Source organism: Bos indicus x Bos taurus, chromosome 24, assembly GCF_003369695.1.
Source record: "Bos indicus x Bos taurus breed Angus x Brahman F1 hybrid chromosome 24, Bos_hybrid_MaternalHap_v2.0, whole genome shotgun sequence".
In the NCBI taxonomy this organism is placed as follows: domain Eukaryota; kingdom Metazoa; phylum Chordata; class Mammalia; order Artiodactyla; family Bovidae; genus Bos; species Bos indicus x Bos taurus.
The window spans coordinates 45515798-45536386 of record NC_040099.1 but is presented as its reverse complement, the minus strand read 5'-3'; the positions used below and the strand labels follow the sequence as shown (position 1 = coordinate 45536386).

The 20589-nt window shown below is 46.5% G+C and overlaps 1 protein-coding gene across 1 annotated transcript in view; it reads right to left on the bottom strand.

Annotated features, from left to right (window-relative positions):
* The window catches only part of SLC14A2 (solute carrier family 14 member 2), a 70883-nt gene that overhangs the window by 25890 nt on the left and 24404 nt on the right, over positions 1–20589 (bottom strand). Inside the window, exons 5-9 of the mRNA XM_027526203.1 lie at positions 17247–17439; positions 13116–13263; positions 11732–11866; positions 9944–9993; positions 9251–9425 (exon numbers count right to left, since the gene is read on the bottom strand). Of these exons, the coding sequence (XP_027382004.1) occupies positions 9251–9425; positions 9944–9993; positions 11732–11866; positions 13116–13263; positions 17247–17439 (701 nt within the window). The remainder of the gene's footprint in view (positions 1–9250; positions 9426–9943; positions 9994–11731; positions 11867–13115; positions 13264–17246; positions 17440–20589) is intronic.

Here is a 20589-nt window from a genome sequence, read left to right as displayed (position 1 = left end):
TTCTTTACCACTGAGCCACCTGGGAAGCCCAGCTAGAGGGTCTACCTGATTCATTTCTCTCCCCCAGACCTCTTACCTGAGTTCCTTTGGATTTCTTGCACAGGTCTGGAGGAATCCAGACCACTGGGATTTGGGAAGAAACTTCTTTCCAATTGGGTGGTGTCTCTGGTCCTCAACTCAGGCGCTGGACTTCTCCCTAAAACTGAACCTCTTCAGTTCCCACAGCCCGCCAGCTCATCCTCTGGCTGACTTTCTATAAATTCCCCTCGTGTTTCCTCACCTTGTGCCTGGTGCTTGGCTTCCACTCGAGGAAGGGCACCATATGGCAGAAGAGGGAGAGAAAAGGAGCGCTCTTCCTACAGCGTGCTCACTCTTTGACTTTCCTAAACTCCCTGGGGAAGACTGGCCTTGGCCATCATGGTGCCCCCATCAGGCAGGTTTCCTTTAAAGGGGCAGAGCCTGGACTGCCTGGAGGTAGTTTCTCTGTCCTTCCTCAGGCATCACCTTCAATCACCCCTTTCCTTAGAATTCTTGCTCCAGTATATGCCTTTAAGGCAATTACCTAAGTGTCGTCTCCTCAGGGGCCAATTTGCCTTCCCACCTCAATGAACTTCCTTAATCCCCCACACAGGCAGGGCACAGGCCGAGGAATGTTATTGCCATCTGTTTCTAGATGGATATTTCTGCACAGCCTAATTAATACTAGATGCCTTCTTTCTGGTTTTGTGGAAATTTCTACACCTTTCCTCCTTCTGACTCTGCTGACCGGGTCCTGGTGGGCCCTCTCAGAGTAAGGAGGGCACAACCTAACCCCCGTCTCCAGAAAGGACTCTGAGCTCTATATATGAGGGAAGCCACCCTCCCGGGTCCCAGACAGCCGTGGTGGTGGTTGGGGGGGTCTGGTGGGCTGGAGTCTGGGGAGGAGGCCCAATCCAAACATGTTCTGTTTGGCTTTGTGAGTCTGAAGGGTCAAGCAGCAACTGCGTATCACCCCCACCCCCTCAAGTGACAGGGTGTGAGGTGGCTGCCCAAGTTCAGAAACAGAACTCACACCGAGGATATTAGCTACACCTGAGTAGACAAACTCCCCGCTGACGTCAAAGGCCCCCTTTCCAGCAGGCCAGGTGTTTTGGAACTGCCAGAGAGGGGTCCTGATCACAGGGTGAGGGGGCCCTTCTGAGGAAGGAAAGCAAAGTGACGAGAGGGGGGGAGCCCCGCGTTCCAGGGAGGGGTGGGGAGCTGACTGGAGCTCAGCTCCCACACGGGGCCTTCCTCTGGTGCTGAAGCTCAGGGCCTGTGGCCATCTGCTGATGACACGCTCCTTGTCCCCCAGCCTGCTGTTCTCTAAACTCAGGAGGCCCACCTCGTGCCCTCTCTTGCTCTGGCCTCTCCTGAAGACTCCTGAACTTCCAGTGGTGCATTCTTCACTTCAGCCCCGTATGCATCTGAAAGTAACAGGGAGATGCTACCCAGGAACAACATATGACCAATTAGAAAAGACAGGAAATGAGTACTCAGGAGGGAGGAGCCATCCAGGAAATCCACCCACATCTCAGGAGCCAAATGGAGCTGCGTCCTCAGATGAGTGGTGTCTGTCACACACACCAGGTTAGGGAGGGGCAATTGAGTGCTCCTGGAAAGCAGAAGACTGGGGTGGATGCTTGCCGCCAAAGGGTCTCACCAAAGGCCACAGCTTGATACTGGGGGATCCCCAAGATAATTTATGGGTACCGGTTATTATCTCCTGGTGGGCTTGGTCAATCAGAATTTACTTCAGAACTATCTTCTTCATAATGCTCATGGCTTCAACTCTGCATTTCCAACTTTGTAGGGTCAGGAGCCTGCACTGACCTCTAGGAGCCAGACTTGGGGAGGTCAGATTCCTCCAGGGAAAAGGCTAGAGGTCCTGTGGAATGAATGAAAGCTGAGCTAGACGCTCCTTGGAGAGTTACTTCTTGATTCATTCAGTTTCAGCAGCCTGTGGAGGAGGGGCTGGTGGCTCCTAGTTACCAGTTCACAGATAATAAGAGGACTTATCTAGCAATGTCCCCCCCCTCCCTCCTTGGGGCCTTGGAATTCTAATTCCACTAGGAATAGAAGTGTTTCCTACAGATTCTTCTATTTTCTTTGAATCACAAGAGGCAAGAAAAGCCAAGTAAGTTGAAAAATCTCATATTAAAAAGTGAATGCCTTTTAAAGTTGCCAGATGAGACTGTGGTTTATTGAGTGGAAATCAATAAACCACACTGAAATTGCCAACTCTTAGCTGGTTTTAGATTATATTAATAGTTGTCCCCAGGCCCTTACCACATTTATGACCCAAGGAGACAAAGCTCAAGACTCGTACAGAAAGAACACACAGATTTGATGTAGCCACAGATGTAAGAAGATTGAGTTTCTTGATGGGCAGATCTTATAGGGTTGACCAGAAGAGGAATCCCTGGAGAGAGGAAAGTGATAAAGATGAGAAAGTCAAGGAAAAGGCACAGTTAAATGATGCTGCTCCCTCAGGTTGCATCCACACAAGTAGCCATATTGAGCATTTTGATAGACTGAGCAAATGGCTAACCGGTCAAGCTCTAGGAAAACCTATAAATGCAGCAACGGTATATTTTTGATATATTTGTCTTCATGTTCATACTTTTTATCACCTTAATGATACCTCCTCCTTATTTCTCTGTAGGAACTCAAGGCCATAATATCACTGAAACTTGAAATTGGAAGAGAGGCTGCCACGGTCATCTGGTCTACCCCTACTAAAAGCAAGCATCTCTAATAGGTCTCCTGCCCCTCTCCTGAACCCAAAGTTTCACCCAGAAATGGACAACCATTTCTCAGGCAACTTCCATTGTGAAAAAGCATCCCTTTCCATTGGTTCAATGTCTGTTTGCTTATCACTTCCATCTAGTGGTCCTTATTCTATGCTCTGAAGTACTGTTGAGTAAAATGACAACTTCTTCCACAGTCATGGCCCCAGGCATTTCTTCTCTTCTCTAAGCCGAATACAACAGTTCGTCATGGAACAGAGGCCCTCCACATCTCATTCCTCCAGCTTGGCCCCATCTCAGCATGCTCTCCCCTGCCAAAGACACTCTCAAAATGTGCTACCATTTTTTTCCTTTGTACTCTCCTCTCCTTTTTCATCCAGCCAATTCTCAGAAATAACTCCTTCAACCTAAGATGCAAGTGATTGATCATGCTTACTATGTTACCTTCCCAAGACTGTTTACATTTTAACAGTTTTCATTTTAACTGTTTACATTTAACTTGAACTGAAGGGACAGCTGGGAGTGTTTGGGCAGGCAGGTAATAACAAGATAAAGAACAAGAGGAGAAGAGGCATAGACATTTTCCTGAAACCCTTAACATAATGCTTGATACTTTTCCTAAACAGAAGATTAACCCAACAAGAAATTTCATTCACCACTCAAAATCATGAAACTGGTGCTGTGACCTTATGTGGCTCAGGCAGTCTGTGGTGACATCCTCTCAAGTAAGATTACTCACATGGCCAGGCAAATCCCCATAACGTGAATTCCTTGAAGGCAGGAAATGGTCTGATTCTTTCCTGGTTTGTTATCAAGGGGGCCTGAGTGATATTAAAATAGTTCCTCATACAACGTCTTCTGGATGAATGAGTGAATGAGGTCAGAAATAGTTAAAAGAAAGTGATACAATTAAAAGGAAATGATAAAGTTTAAAATAAAAGGATAAGGAAATACCAGAAAGAAAGTGGATTCAGCAGTGTCAATGTCAACTGAATCAGAATTTGGTTAAAGGCATTAATGAGCATAAAAATGGGCAGTCTGTAGTAGTAAAAGATAAAATTTAAGATAAAAAATAAAAATCATATACTGTATGATTATAGTCCATAGGTACCAAACAATGTAGCTGCTAAATATATGAGACAAATATTTCAGAAATACAAAAAAAGTTGATCTGATCTGATCTGATACAATTATAGTTGAATTTTAATAAACCCTTTTCAGAATTAAGATTTATAGACTAAAAGTAAATAAGTGCATAGAAGAGTTGAATGATGCACTTAATAAATCAACTTAATATACATTTCCTTCAGATAAAAAATCTGCGTTTTGTATGTTCAAGATCAATCATATACTTGGCTACAAAGAAAAATGCATAACATTTGAAAATAAAGATTGTACCAACCATATTCTTTGCTCATAATCCTATAAAAGTAGATATGGAAAGCTGAAAATGAAAAACATCAAGAAGTTTAAAGTGCTGGAAATCAAGAAATACATTCTTCAAAAATTCTTGCCTCAAAGAGAAATAAAAAGTAAAATAACAAACTTTTAAAACCGATGAAAACAGAACACTTTATTCCAAAACCTATAGTACACAGCTAAAGCTGTAACTGAGGGAAATTAATAGACTTAAATGTCTTTGTTGTTAAACGGCAAAGATCTAAAATAAGGGAATTTTATATTAATTTTAAAAACATTAGGAGAAGAGAACATTTAAATAAACTACAAGAAAACAGGAAAAGGAAACAAAAACAAATCGAAATGAGTAGAAAAGGACAAATAAATTCTAAACTGCTTCTTTGAAAAAAATCAATAAAATGAATGAACCCCTCACAAGCCTAAGGGAAAAAGAAAATTACATAAGATTAGAAATGAAAAAGGAGACAAAGTCGCAGATAACCAGAGAGATACAAATTACCACAAGAACATTATGAATAATATTCTGGCAATAAAATTTTAAAACTAAAGAAAATGGATTATTTCCTAGCAAGCTCCCTGTTTGAAGTAGAGATTTTGATTATGTCAGTTATCATAGAAGATACTGGAGAGATAATTAAAACTGACCATTTAAAAATGCAGCAGAACAACACTGTTTCACAACGATAGTAGAATTTGTCAGTGTTGTAGGACAGAAGATGAAAATGGGTGGGAGAGATGGCTAGGTCAGAGGGAGGAGACAGTGGAGAGAGGGAGAAAGGGGTTTGTTAGGGAAAAAAGAGTTTAAGACAGCACTTCTGCTAAAGCCCGCCCTCCCCAACTCCACACATCAGATCAGATCAGTGGCTCAGTTGTGTCCGACTCTTTGCGACCCCATGAATCGCAGCACGCCAGGCCTCCCTGTCCATCACCAACTCCCGGAGTTCACTCAGACTCACGTCCATTGAGTCGGTGACGCCATCCAGCCATCTCATCCTCTGTCGTCCCCTTTTCCTCCTGCCCTCAATCCCTCCCAGCATCAGAGTCTTTTCCAACGAGTCAACTCTTCGCATGAGGCGGCCAAAGTACTGGAGTTCCAGCTTTAGCATCATTCCTTCCAAAGAAATCCCAGGGCTGATCTCCTTCAGAATGGACTGGTTGGATTCCTTGCAGTCCAAGGGACTCTCAACAGTCTTCTCCAACACCACAGTTCAAAAGCATCAATTCTTCGGTGCTCAGCCTTCTTCACAGTCCAACTCTCACATCCATACATGACCACAGGAAAAACCATAGCCTTGACTAGACGAAATTTTGTTAGCAAAGTAATGTCTCTGCTTTTGAATATGCTATCTAGGTTGGTCATAACTTTCCTTCCAAGGAGTAAGCGTCTTTTAATTTCATGGCTGCAGTCACCATCTGCAGTGATTTTGGAGCCCAGAAAAATAAAGTCTGACACTGTTTCCCCTGTTTCCCCATCTATTTCCCATGAAGTGATGGGACCGGATGCCATGATCTTCGTTTTCTGAATGTTGAGCTTTAAGCCAACTTTTCCACTCTCCACTTTCACTTTCATCAAGAGGCTTTTGAGTTCCTCTTCACTTTCAGCCATAAGGGTGGTGTCATCTGCATATCTGAGGTTATTGATATTTCTCCCGGCAATCTTGATTCCAGCTTGTGTTTCTTCCAGTCCAGCGTTTCTCATGATGTACTCTGCATATAAGTTAAATAAGCAGGGTGACAATATACAGCCTTGACGAACTCCTTTCCCTATTTGGAACCAGTCTGTTTTTCCATGTCCAGTTCTAACTGTTGCTTCCTGACTTGCATACAGATGTCTCAAGAGGCAGATCAGGTGGTCTGGTATTCCCATCTCTTTCAGAATTTTCCACAGTTTATTGTGATCCACACAGTCAAAGGCTTTGGCATAGTCAGTAAAGCAGAAATAGATGCTTTTCTGGAACTCTCTTGCTTTTTCCATGATCCACTCCACACATACATTCTTACTTTCTTGAATTTCAGAGAGTAGTAGTTTGTTTCTGTTCAACCATAAACACTTATATTCAACTATCATTTTTACTTCCCTGGTGGCTCAGATGGTAAAGCGTCTGTCTACAATGTGGGACACCCGGGTTTGATCCTTGGGTTGGGAAGATCCCCTGGAGAAGGAAATGGCAATCCACTCCAGGACTATTGCCTGGAAAATCCCATGGACAGAGGAGCCTGGTAGGCTACAGTCCATGGGGTTGCAAAGAGTCCGACACGACTGAGCGACTTCACCATTCACTATATCATTTGTACATCCAAGAGCTGCTGCTGGTAGTTTGAGATGATAGTAGGAAAACAGCTATGACATGTTCCCAGAAGCCCTTCTTCCCTCCTGGAGGCCTGCTTCTGAGTGCCCCATGCTGGTGGGGAGAATCTGCAAGGTTAGGGCTCTCAACATGTTCATTCAGGGCCAGGAGAGGGGGAAGCTCTGGTTAAGGGGGGACAAGATAACACTAGGGAGTTAGCTTTCAGGTGCTGGGGCTGTTTGGACTACTTAAGAGGACCTCTGGACATCTGTCCACAGCCTGTGGACAGTGGCCTGCGCTGGGCAGAGTTTTCTTAGAGGGTTTTCACCTCTGCCCACTCTCAGCCATGCCCAAGAGAGAGATGCCGCTTCTGTCCACCAGTCTGGCTTAATGACTGATACTTGTTTTGCTTTCAAGAGGAGATTGTTTGACCACATTTGGAAAACATCATCAACTTTCAGCATCTTAGCCTCAAAGGATTAAAAAATATATATATTTTATAGTTCCTGTACAACTGGCAGAGGCAAGGTAATTCACTGATTAATAATACATTTTGTCCAATTTTTTCTTACATCATACTAGCAGATAATGTGTAAAAACATTTACTCGTGCATAAATACCTGGCCATCTTGATCACACTGCATTATAGAGTTTCTGGGGCTGTGTGGCTTTTCCAGATTTGTTGGACACACTTTTTCCATTTTCAGAATAACTTAGCTTTTATCCATTTTTCTCTGAACAAGTTTGGCAGCTTGCAACACAGTTAACTTTTAATTCTTGTGGGGGAATTAAAGCAGGAACTTGGGAGGGGAAAACAACCCAGATAACTGTGACCCACATGTTACCTTGTAAATGACAAACCAAGAAGTGGTGTAGGAAGAGAAGGAAGGGAAGAGAGAATCTCGTCCAACTGAGCTGAAAGCATTTTTCATATCCAGATAGTCTTCCTCTCCTGAGAATCCAATAAGAAGCATGGCTAAAGGACTGTTCCCATCAGATCCAGTGCTCTGGGTGGAGATTCTCAGGGCTTAATGGAGAGAACAGGGGATTTCCCACAATTTGCCCATAACGAACGAATAGGGTTTCTGGTTCTATCTCCTGCTAGGATACGTGACGGAGCCCCCTCTGGAAGCCTGTCAGGAAACAAAAAGTCCTCTTCCTCCAAATGGAGGTCTTGGGTCACAGTATGATGGCACAACCTGGCCTGCGCGCTCCCTCCAGCCCTGAGGTTCCAGCGCCTCCCTGCTCCTCTTGCCTAGAAACCCTGCACCGAAGGGCTCCAGTTTTCTTCTTCCTCCCGTGGTGGTGAACTGGCAGAGGCAAAGCAGCGAGGAGCCCAGAGGGTGAGCCTGAGGGGTGGTTCCCAGACCCTTGTGTGGACGGAGGGGCTGGTGTAAGACTGCGCCCCCTGGTGCTCATCACTGGGCTTGTCAGTCCCTGAAAGAGCCTCAGGGCAGATCTTCCTGCTTCCTGCCACCCTGATCTCCCTTTCTGGGGTGCCCTCGATATCCTAAGACTCTTTACACTATTGCCCAGCATGTAAATGCCTTGTGGCTTTGTCTGATGTAGAGATCCTGGTGGTGTCCTTTGAGTCTGCCCACTTCCCACCAGCTCCTAAGTCACACATGGATCTCCAGACCCTGAGCGTTATTGTATTGATCGTCTATAGCAGGGCCCAGCCAACTACAGCTTGTGGACCAAATCTAGCTTCTCGCTTAATAAAGTCTTGTTGGAACACAGCCACCCTCTTTCATTCACATGTTGTCTAAGGCTACTTTGCTCTATGATGACAGGGTTGAGTATTTGTAAGAGATTGTGTAGCCTCCAGAGCTGAAATTTGACACTTTCCAGGACAAGGTTGACAACCCCTGGTCTGTATCTAAACAAAGATTGAGAGTAAGTTAATGCCTGTAATTGGGAAGACAAATTACAAAATTCACTGATAATTGTTTGTTCTTCTACTCAAGGTTAACCATTTAAGTATCATAAATCTCATAAAGCTTCCAACACCCACAGGCAAACTGGGAAATGAAATAGATCTCTCCAACCTCTCACATACTGAGCTCAGGTGATTTCCTCAACTGAATTCCCTGCTCAAAGTCGCTGGCTTGACCTGCAGTGAGACATGCCAATCTTTCATCATGAGTCATGTAGGAGCCTAACTTACTGATTACTTCCTGCTACAGAATATCCTCTTGCCCTTTACTCTGACCCCTGAATGTCTGAGTCCCTATTTAGACACGTTCAATGCCCTAACTGTCCCCATTTTGACTTTCAAACTGTGTTTCTCTATCTGAAATTTCTCTTTTATGTAAAGCTGTATGTACCCACCAGTCATTATCTCTGTGCACTCTGGCATCTGCATTCCCTGAATTTTCACCCACTCAGGAACCACTCAGCACGTTTAATTTCATAGCTTCTATTATTTAGTTAAACCTGCTAAGAAGATCATCTCTGAATCACCTTTACAAAAGACTAAATACAAAGAATGGTTTTGTTTTAAGTCACTGACGTTGAAAATACATGCCTTCCTACTAATACCAGGAACTCATCACCAACTTCTTCTAACAGTGTACAGTGGACAGTTAAGGCGATTTGGGCAGAGAGAGAAAATCAATGTCAGGGAGAGGGAGGTATAGGTGTGTTTTGTTCCACACAGGCGCGAGGAGAGGCAAAGTAAGTGAGTGCTGCAGCTGATTGACCCAGAGCTGAGATTACAGGGAGCAGACCCCGGTCCAGGCAAAGAGCATTTCTGCCTATAACTTGGCTAGTCACCACTGGAGGACTTCTCTTCTTCCCCGCTTTTCACTGTCAGGTAGTAGATGCGGTTGGCCTCTGGATAGGTGACTCTGCTGAGTGGGAGCTTGTAGATGGTGGGGTTGTTGGTCGTCAGGAGCAGGAAGGTGAGTGTGGAGAGGCAGAAGGGCCAGGTGCCTGGCGGCACACCAACCTGAAAGCAAGAACACCGGGATCTGAAATGTTCCTGGGCTCCTGGGACCTTGCAGGAGAAGGATGCGGAAGGGGCTAAGAGTGGCGACCCTCCCCCAGTGACTGCCTTCCTAGCGACCCTCCCCTTGGCTTCTGGATTGATCTGCCAGAATGGTTGGTTTGAATCTGAAATGTTGGTCCCTTTGGGGACAATCAGACTCTTCTAATGATGGAGCTGAAAATCCCCTAGAGACAATCTCTCATTTCCGGCTAAACATGAGTACCTCCATCTGTCCACCCATATTCTCCACTGCTAGTTACAACACTTTCTCTTTCACACACACATCCACACAAACACACCCCTCAGAGGCACATAAAATATGCCAGGGCCAGTCCTTCTCTGGGAAAACCTTGAATAAACCTTGACCAGGCTGTTGTGTGGAGTGCTAGTGACCAGAACCCACTCACAAGACTCCAAATGTCCTGAAGCCCTGGTTGGGTTGGGGCACTTTAGGGCGGTGTCGGAGACCCCAGACTTACCACTGACATTATGTTGGTGAGGGCTGCTCCCATGTATGCACAGAACAGGGCTGTGGAGACACAAGGACCATCAGGAGTCAGCTTCCCAGGGCCCATCCCCAGCCTTCCCTAAGAGCGGGCTCCACCCTGGCCCCAGTGCCACCGTGTTGGCCCCACACCCTGAAATCTGGCGTGTTTGCTTGTGACCCATCTCTCACTGGGCTGTGTGCTCTCTGAGGTTAGAGATGAAAGCTTGCATATCCCTTTATCCCCTCCCCACTTCCATGGTAGCCCTGCATAGAGCCAGGGGTCAATAAGCATCGTTTACTACTCCACACTGCCCTTGGTGATGCTCTAGCACAGACTGGATGGCTGGGTGGTTGTCTGTCTGGACAGATGAGTTGTCAGACTATATGAACTCTGAATAAAGTCCCTCTTGTCCAAGATTCTGAGCCGCTGTGATGCTATGGAACCCTCACCAAGTCCCCTCACAGCTGGACCATGTTGGGTCCCTGAGCCAGGCACCTGGCTTCACCCACAGATGAGGACCCCCAGGACAGTGAGGGGAACTCATTCACAGCCCTGGTGCCTCTGGACAAGCTCCTTCTGCCTCTGTTTGCTCTGTTTCCCTGTCCAGAACACCTGTCCCCTCCCTGTCTTTGCTTATCCAAATCCCACCCTGAAAGGGTTGAGATAAGCTCCAGCCTCCTCCCAAAGCCTTCCCAGGTGGTTCCAGCCATAGGAATCGGCCATCTCTCTGAGGATCATAGACAGTTACAGTCTCATCCTCAAAATACCTGGCAGTTTTGACTTGGTGAATATTTGCTGAGCCCACTGGCTGCAAGTCCAGACCCCAGCTGGATGCTGAGGCGGGTCCAAGAGACACAGAAGGCATTTAGAGTTCCCACACTTAACTGGGGGAAAACAAACAAAAAAGCCCTTCTGGATGATATTATACCCTTCACTTGTCTCTAGTTTTGCGTATTAGTGTCCTGTTGGTTCCAGAGGATATAAGCAACTCCAGGACAGGGAGGCTGATGGGACTGGAGTTTGAATCTCACTTCTGCCACCAATAGTTGTGTTTGGACAAGTTTGTCAACCCCTCTGGGTCTCATTTCCTCACCTGTAAAATGGGGCTAAAATCCATGCCTGGCAGTGGCCTTGGCAGGATGAAATGAGTGCTGTTTGTCCAGCACAGAGCGTGGCCCTGGGGTGCAGAATCATGCCTGTGGTCCATTTCTCTTCACACAGCACGTTGTTTACTCAATGGAAATCAGCTCCTTTAGTGCTATGTGACTATTTTCTGGGACCTCAGCCCTCCCAGGCACGTCATCTCACTGGCTCTTTCCAATGGTCTTTTTAGATATCACAGACAATTGCCCTGAGTATTGGGCGATTACATCTCTTCTGCTGGACCATGGCTTCGTGAGGATGTGGTCTGTGTCCTCCAGGTCTAGCCGGGGCCCTAGCACTTGGCGGTGCCCAGTCGATAGCGGCTGAGTGAGAACAGTTGTTGAGGCCAGGAACGTTGCCACTAGCACACGAGGAAATGCGTGTGTGATTTCCTCATGAACTTTAGTGCTTCATGAGGAATAGTGGTGGTGACGCCAGCTGACAGAGGAAGAACCTCAGATCCCCAGCTCTTAGGGTACCCCCACTAAATCCCTTAGTGGTAAGACCGCAGCCACAGTCCTTCCATCATTACTGCTCAGTACTGATGAGGATCCACCATGGGTATCCACAACCGGGGGAGTGGGGAAGGGCAAGGAACAGCAGAGTGGCTTGGCTGCCAGCTTCCCCGATACCTACCGCAGACGAGGGCCAGCAGGTGGGTCTGCCAGGTGAGGGCGTAAAACATGCCCCCGATGGCGATGCAGGAGAGGACAGAGTTGTAGCTCCAGAGGCCCAGGTAGATGGTCTTGAAGGGCGTGGCCACCGTCAGGGCTGTTGGACAAGGTACTGCATTTCTGGCTGATTCGAGGTCACAGCACAAAGGCCACCCTGGCTGGTGCCAGTCCCCAGGTGCCCTTCCTCCCGTCGCTGACTCCCCCCCCTACCCAGTACCTGCTCATCAGAGGAGCCTCTACAAAGGGCATCTGGTCTTAGGAAAGCAACAGTGGGGGAAGAGCAGTGGTTTCCACTGTTTTTCAAATATTTCACTCAGAGGTATGACTACTTCTGGTCATACCTCTGAGGGTGAGGGTGAGGGTGAGTGTGAGGGTGGGCCAAGGAGGTGGGGCTGCAGGCCCTCCCCACTCCTTTGGCCAGATCAGCTGCATTTTTAGCAAGAAAGATTTCAACTGGTTGAGAAAAATTAAGTCTAGACACATATAGATTCATGCAGACGGAGAAATGAGACAGCAGAAGGGGTTGGATGTGAACAGCAGGTGAATCTGGGTGAAGAATTTGTGGGTGTCTCTCAGACTATTTTTAATTTTGTAAGTTTTCTTAAGTTTGAAATTATTTCCAAATAACTTTTTTTAAAGTTGTGCTTCCAAGAAATTTTTGAAAAATATTGGGATAAGTCAACAGGCTCCTATTCCCAAAGCACCCAAGGTCCATTTCTGACTCTATTCTCTTTGTTTACATATGTGAATGTGTGTATAGACACCTACGTAGAAATTAAATCACATTTGTCAAATGACAATCCAATTCTTGGGAAAATTTTTCCTGTTAGCTTAGTCAAAATTTCAAAGTGCTAGGTCGTTTATACCCCACTGGGTCTGCTAGTGCTCCCCACCCACACCGGATTCCCCTCTGCCTCCCACCCCTCAGCTCCCAGGGGCTACAGGCCAGTAGGTCTCAGCCCTTTTGCATCTCCCCATACAACCTGCTCAGATGGTAAAGTGTCTGTCTGCAATGCGGAAGACCCAGGTTCAATCCCTGGGTTGGGAAGACCCCCTGGAGAAGGAAATGGCAACCCACTCCAGTACTCTTGCCTGGAAAATTCTATGCACGGAGGAGCCTGGTAGGCTACCATCCATGGGGTCACAAAGAGTTGGACACGATTGAGCGACTTCACTTTATACAACCTGCTATCTTTTGGAGACTCAAGAAAGGAAAAAATGAGTCACAAGCCCTGACAGTGTCTAAAAACTTCAGAGAAGATAGTAAGCCTAGACTCTTTACTGTGTGCTGGGAGAAATGACCTCAGGAAAATGACCCCTGCTGAGCCAGGGGCGCCCTGGCCTACCTGCCAGCAGCCCCACGATTGAGCCAATGGCTGCATGCAAGCAAATGAGTGGTGAGCAGATGAACAGGGCCACCAGGAACACACCACCTGTCCAGGGGTTGTCGCAGCCGTACACCTGCCCGACCCCGACAGGGATGGCTTGTAGCAGCTGCAAAGTCAACAAAATCCAGGTCAGTGGAGTGTGGGCTGATAATACAAGGACCAAGCCTCAGGGTGAGGACTGAGCCTTTCCCCGGGGGGGGTCATGGTGTGGAATGGGAGGATTGCTGTGCCCGCGAGCGTGTGGGAGAATGTGGAAGGGAAGGCACGAGCTGGAACAAATCGCTCTTCACTCCACCACTTGGCAGGCATCTGAGCATCCCTCATGCAAAACTGGGCAGGTCCCCAGCACAGAGGCTGGAGCCAGGTGGTTCTGAGGGACATGTGGCTTTTGCTTTGGGGGTCTACAGGGTGCCTCCCTGGACTGCCACTGGGAGGTTTCAGGGCAAAACGGGGCTTCCTCTAGACCTTCTGAAATCCTAGAAATATTCCAGGAATTCTGGAAATATTCTAGGCCATTAAAAAAATTTTATACATTTTTTTAATGGAAGGGTAATGGCTTTACAGAAAATTGTGTTGGTTTCTGTCTAGGCCATTTTGATGAATGATTTGACCAAAGATCACCCAGCTCATGGTGGCCGATCCCAGGCTATAGCCTCTGAGCCTGACCCATAGTCTCTTTGTTGCTCACATTCGGTGCTATCCCGGGGATGGGGGAGCCCGGGAAGGAAGAGGAGCACTTCCCCTGCTCTCCAGGAGCACTCAGCAGACAGGTAGCATGAGAAATATCTGGAGAACATCACGAAGCACCGTATCCCTGGGCTTGAGAGTCACTGGGAGATGTTGGAACTGGAGATGATTGATTTGTCAGTGATATCAAGATAGCTTTTTTAAAAAATATCCAAATCATCCACATTTTGGCAAAAAGTTCTTTGAGGGGACAAAGGAAAAGAGGGAGATTGACAGGGCAGGGAGAACACTGGCCCAGAGTCATGAGCCCCAGCTTTTAGGGGTTTCTGCAGAAATTTGTGTGTGACCATCTCTGTAACATGAGGAGGCTGCCTAACGATCTTCCAGCTTCAAAATTCTGCCAACTCCTTCCTCCATTACCAGCTCATGTGACCTCTTTGAGGACAGGACTCCTTTAGCTGAGGCCATAAAAGGTGCTTAATAAATAGTGTGGATTAGTTCAGTGGTTTCCAAATTTTGTGAACATTGAAATCACTTAAAGATCTTTTTAAAAAATATTAATGCCTAGCACCTCCCCAGACATCCTAAGTGGTGTGAGGGGGCATGGCCAGAGCACCAGGTACTGCTAATCTACAACAGAATTTGGGGACCAACGATTAGTCATCAACTACTGTAGATGTAGGGAGTTCATTGCATTTCTCCCTTTGATGAAATTTTGTTCTTTTTAACAACTTGATTTAATTCTAGAGTCAGTCTGATTTCTTTAGAGAATTTGAGGTGTCCCAGACAGTTTTTTAACTATGTCTATTCTTGCCTCTGAATGTGTGGCCTTTTAAACACCAGCCATTGTTTGGTCCAGAGCCTATAGACTTGTGCAAGAAATCACAGGGTGTGGGCCCTATCTTATTTAAAGGAACCCTGAAAATCCTTTGTTCCAATCCAGGGACCTCTGCTCCATCTGGGAAGCCAGGTTTAAAGTCCAAGGAGGCAAGAATGAGAAAAATGAGGGGGCAAGCTGCCTTGGAGTAAAGTTTGAGTTTAGAATGAAGCTCTGCTGGGATCCAAACTTCAGCCTGGTGAACCGGGGCCCCAACCCGTCCATGCTGCTCTCTAAGCTACAGCCAACACCCTGGTGCAAAGGGCAGTCAGGTGTGCGGTGGAAATTTCCTAAGGACCGGCCTTCTCTGTACTCTGGATAATTCTTGTGTAACAACAACAAGCCAGCTAAACAAAACAGAAATCACTCGCCTCATTGTTTTAAAGAGAAAGACAGAAATGGCACTGATTGGTCAAAACTCAGATCTGGATGGTGTAGAGGGAAAGGAGTCAGTGGTCAGAGAGGCGGTGCGTGGGAGCTCAGAGGGTGAGCTTGGGCCTCAGGGAACCTGGGTTTGACTCCTAGTACTTTTTACTGTTTGAAGATGAACAAGAAGCATCTCTTCTACGTGGCTGTCTCTACTCTGGTCTCTCAGCACCGGATGGTACAACCTCACCACGCAGGGCGGGTCGGGGGCTCAGTGGGCCTTTTTCTCCTGCAGTACCGCATACCCTGTGGCTGTCACTCAGACCAGCTTCACCCGCAGGGCTCAGGGACAGCAGATTGTGCCCTGAGGCAGTGTGTCCAGTCAGCAGATGGCTGATCCTTCAGTTCGTTTTGTTCCTGCTCTGACCCCAGTAGTTTTCCATTTGAGAAAGCGGGCTTTCACTTAAACATAGGGCTCTGTCTTTTCCATTGCCTTGGATTTAGGCCCTAACCCTGCCTCTGATCCCATTCCAGCCCCAGCCCCAGCCCCAGATAAAACTTCTAACAAGACAAAAACTTTAAAAAAAAGTTTGGCATTGTTGGCAGCGGCGTCTGCCATGAGGGTCGGGGGAGGCCTTCCTTTCCCGACAGTTTCAGGCTCAGGGTGTGGCCGAGCCTGCAGGGCCTGCGCTGTGCGTGCCACCGCCTGGCACCAGGGTCACACCGAGCCCCACACTAAGCACATCGAGATGCAGGGCCAGGCTGGGTGGGGAGGGCTCAGATATCAGATTTTGTGAACAATATTTGAAGCACCAGCTACAGCTTGATCTTGGGCAACTAACCCTCCCTGTGCCTTAGTTTTCCCATCTGCAGAAGAGGATGTTAGCATTGGGTTATGGTGAGGTTTAAATGGTAGTTAGCATTGGGTTATGGTGAGGTTTAAATGAGTTAGTAAGCTAAGGGCTTCGAACAGTATCTGGTACATAATAAATTTGCTTCAGGGTAAGCTGTTAGCTATCCCTATATTCATTAACAGGGCTTCCCTGGTGGCTCAGATGGTAAAGAATCTGCCTGCCATGCGGGAGACCTGGGTTTGATCCCTGGGTTGGGAAGATCCCCCAGGAGGAGGCATGGCAACCCACACCAGTATTCTTACCTGGAGAATCCCCATGTACAGTGGAGCCTGGTGGGCTACAGTCCATGGGGCTGTCCATTAATACACATTAACAAGGTCAAAATTTTACAGTTCTATATATTTAATCTTGTGTGAGATTTTTATTATATCCCTTCATCTCTGATTTCTAGAGATCAGTAGAAGAAATGCCTTTGTCTATTTGTGGATATCAGGACATAAGGCAAGGTTTCTCAGCTTCGACATTACTGACGTTCTGGGCTGGCTAGTTCTTTGCTGTGGGGAGAGGGCCGTGCATTGTAGGAGGTCCGGTACCAGTGGTACATTCCGCCTAGTTTTGACTTTTAAAACATTTCTGTAGACATTCACCGTCCCTAAGAGGGGAAAAAAAGTCACTCCTGCTTGAGAGCCACTGATATGGAAAATACACAAAAATTTACCTCCATCTTCTATTGATAATATCTTTTTTTTTGGCAGGGGCGGGGGACATGCCTCGTGGCTTGTGGGATCTTAGTTTCCTAACCAGGGATCGAACCTGGGCTCTTGGCAGTGAAAGCTTGGAGTCTTAATCACGGAACATCCAGGAAATTCTCCTATTGCTAATATCTTTAAATTCCTAATTTTAAATATTATTTCGGTGCCTTGACCCTTCACCCACCTATTCATCTTATTTAATATTTTCCCCTCAAAGCCACCATTCTGTATTGCCAGCCTAACCCTTATCTGTACCCTTGTTTATCATCTGTTTCCCTGGGCAGATTGTAGGTGTTCTGAAGCCAGGGATGTTGTCCTATTTTCTGTGTATGCCCAGGGCCTGATGACAAGCCTGGCACATGTAAGGTCTCCAGTAGGGGGTTATGGAAAGAAGCTATGGAAGTGGCAGTGACCCTTTCCCGTGCTCCTCTCTGCTAAGATGCATCATTCACTGGAGGTGCAGAGAAACTGAGAGCCTGAGTAATCCACGAAGTGGTGACTGAGACGGCTGCAGTGGAAACAGGCCCCCACACACCTGCCGTTGGCAACTCACCAAGGGCATCTCAATCTCCGACCAGGTGATGTTGGGCACTGAAGACACAGGCTCCACCAGCGTCGTGGGGAAGAAGAGGTTGTAGTGGCCGGTGGCTGCCAGGTACAGGGTCACGGCGAGGTTGAAGGGCAACGTGAAGACAGGGAGGTCCCACTTGCTGAAGATGGAACTCAAAGCACTAGAAAAGACGGGGCTGGAGATGAAAGAGAGAAAAGATTTAATTGCTGTGATCAGGCTTCAGTCTACACTGTCTAGTCCGCTCTGGTCACTGGGCCACTCACTGTTCCCCTTTCCTTGACAGTCATTCCTGTCTCCCTTGAGAATCTAGTGGTCCACTGACCTGGGACTGGATATAAGCCAGTGTTCAGTATAAGTCTACATCTTTGGGAAACAAAATTTAAAAGTCTTATAACTTGTTTTCAGTAGGAAACTTTATAAAATAATTTATATATTTCTTTGTTTCTTAAACCAAGAAAACAAAATCTAATCCTTACAAAATGGCATGTGTTGCCTTTGGATCATTACAAGGTACATCATGATGTATCCTGGGCTGTGATGACATTTAGAATATATGCTTTAAATAACCTTCTAGGGGGAGGCTGCTATGGACATAGGAAACTCGCAGGCTTGAATTCAGCTGAAGTGCTTGGAACTATTCTGGGAATCAGCACGTGAAAATGAAACCTTCAGTTGATTGTGTTTTCTGTTTTCTTTTCATCTTCCTTGTAGAGAGCACGGATATTGGAGAAAGAGGGAGTGAGGTGCAAATCCGAACTCCTACACTTAAAGGCTGAGTGAGCAGCACTAGGAAATTTACCTTGCCTCATCTCAGTTTCTTCTGAAAGGACCATCACCTGGCATCCAATGCCCTATGCCTCCCACAGCTGCACAGGTGCACAGCTGCAGGCCAAACTTGAACTCATGTGATACGGTTGATTGGTTAACTTTTAATTAAGGATGCTCAGTCTCAAACAGGCATTTAAGCCTGCCCTAATCCCTACTATAGATCCCTAGCAAATTAACTTTCCAATTTTCTGAGACAACTATTTCACATTTTCTCCTTTCTCCTCAAATCTTTGCTTTCTGTCTCCCTTTAGTTTCACTAACCACCTTGCTTTACTTCGTTAAGAAAAACAGAAATGACATGATGAGAAATGCCTCATCTTCCTGACCATAAGATTCATATTCTAACTGCCTCTCTGCCTTTTCATACAATGGATTGTTCCTGCTGTCTTATCAGGCTAATTCTTTTTCTTGTACTTGGGATCCAGCCTGTCTCAAAGTCTTGGTTCCTGCAATTCTGTCCTTTCTTTTTTGCAGCTTCAACCTCTCCTTTTTCTCCAGGTCACTCTCATAAATACATAACGTGCTCTAGTGCGTGTGTGCTCAGTCGCTCAGTCGTGTCCAACTCTTTGCGACCCCATGGACTGTAGCCCGCCCCAGGGTCCTCTGTCCATGGGATTTTCCAGGCAAGAATACTGGCGTGGGTTGCCACTTCCTACTCCAGGGGATCTTCCTTCCCCAGGGATCCAACCCAGGTTTCCTGTGCTCCTGCATTGCAGCTGAATTTTTTTTACCACTGAGCCACCTGGGAAGGCCAAAGTGCTCTAGCACCTTCTAACATAAAGACCTTCCCCCTTTAACCTGATTTCTACTCCAGCTATTGCCCCATTTCTCTGCCTCCTGCACAGCAATACTCAAGACTAGTCTGTCTCTGCTGTCCCCAATCTTTCTCTTTCCCTTCTTTACTGAACCCACTCCTATCAGGTATATGTTCTACCCACACCATGGAAATGGCTCTTGTCCAGCTCACAGATGCCATCTCTCTTGCTGAATCCATGGTCAATCTCTGCCCCTTTCATTTGACAGTTGGATCCTGAACCCTTCCATCAGGGATTGAGAGCCTTCTGTCAGGGCGACCACGACACTGCACTCAGTTGCTTCTGCAGGCGCTCCTCAAGTCCCCTTTGGCAGTTCTTCCCCTCTTCTGCCAGACATCTAAATGTTGGAGGATCCTACAGCTCTGTCTTGGGTCTTCTCTGTTTGAACCCTCTCTTTCTGCGTGACTGTCTTTAGTCTCCAGGATGAAGTATCTTCTATATGCTACTATTTTCTAATCTTGACCAGATCACTAAGTTCCAGATTTGCACATCCAATGTCTTTCTCAGCATCTCTACTCAGAAGACTGAAGTTTAATGTGTCCAAACAGAACTTTTGATTTGTGTCCTGCCTCCCACCACCAACTTGCTTTTTTTCCACTGCGTTTTCCATCAGCCCAAGTTCTCAGGCAGATTATAGGAGCACACTTCTTCTTCTTTCCTCCCTGCCTCATCACACTCCGCAGCCTCCCAGAATATCCTGTTGCCTTCACCATCCTTAAAATATACCCTAAGCCTAGCCACTGCTCATCGCCTTCATGGACATGGCTCTAGTCAAAACATTTCTGTCCTCTGTGGGTTATTGCAGCAGACTCCTAACTACACTTCCAGCATCCATGCCTGTTCCAGCTAAAATCCACTCTACACTGCAAGGAGAGAGATTTGTTTAAATTTATCCACATCCTTTCACTCGTCTGCTTAAAGCCCTTTAACTGCTTCTCACCACAGCTGTAGTAAAAATCGAAAGGCTTACTGGAGAGGTAGAAACTATTAGGTACAAAGTAAGCTACAAGGATATATTTGCAACACAGGGAATATAACCAATATCTTATAATATTTATAAATGGAATATAATCTTTAAAAATTGTGAATCACTATATTGCACACCTGTAACTTATATAACATTGTACAGCAACAATATTTCAATTAATAAAAAGGCTCCCTGGAGTCACATGGTGCCTGGGACATGGCCCTCATTACTTCTGCCCTCGCCTCCTGCCACCCCTGCTTCATTCACTGGGCTTCAGCCCCACTGGTCTTGTTTCTTGAACACATCATGCTTTTTTAGTTGGAATTTTTTCACATGCTGCTGGTTCTGCCTGCGACTTCAAATGGCAGGTACACTCTCGTTTAGGTGACTGTTTAAATATCCCCTCTGCAAAGTGGCCTTCCCTGACCATGCAAGTCTGGACCACTCCTCCCCATTTGCCCTGTTTTGCTTTCCTTAAAGCACTTACCACATCTTGAAAGGATCTTTTTAATGAACAATTTATGAATTTCTTTCTTTCTTTGCCAAGAAGAATGTAAGCTCCCAGAGGATGGAGACCTTCTCTTGCTCACAGCTGTCCCCACCATCTAGAACAGTCCCCGGACAATGAAGGCCCTCAGCAAATTGTAGTTTGCCGGGGAACTCTGGCACTGCTAGTCTCTGCCCTGTGGACTGGCTTCTAGGAGTGAATGAATGG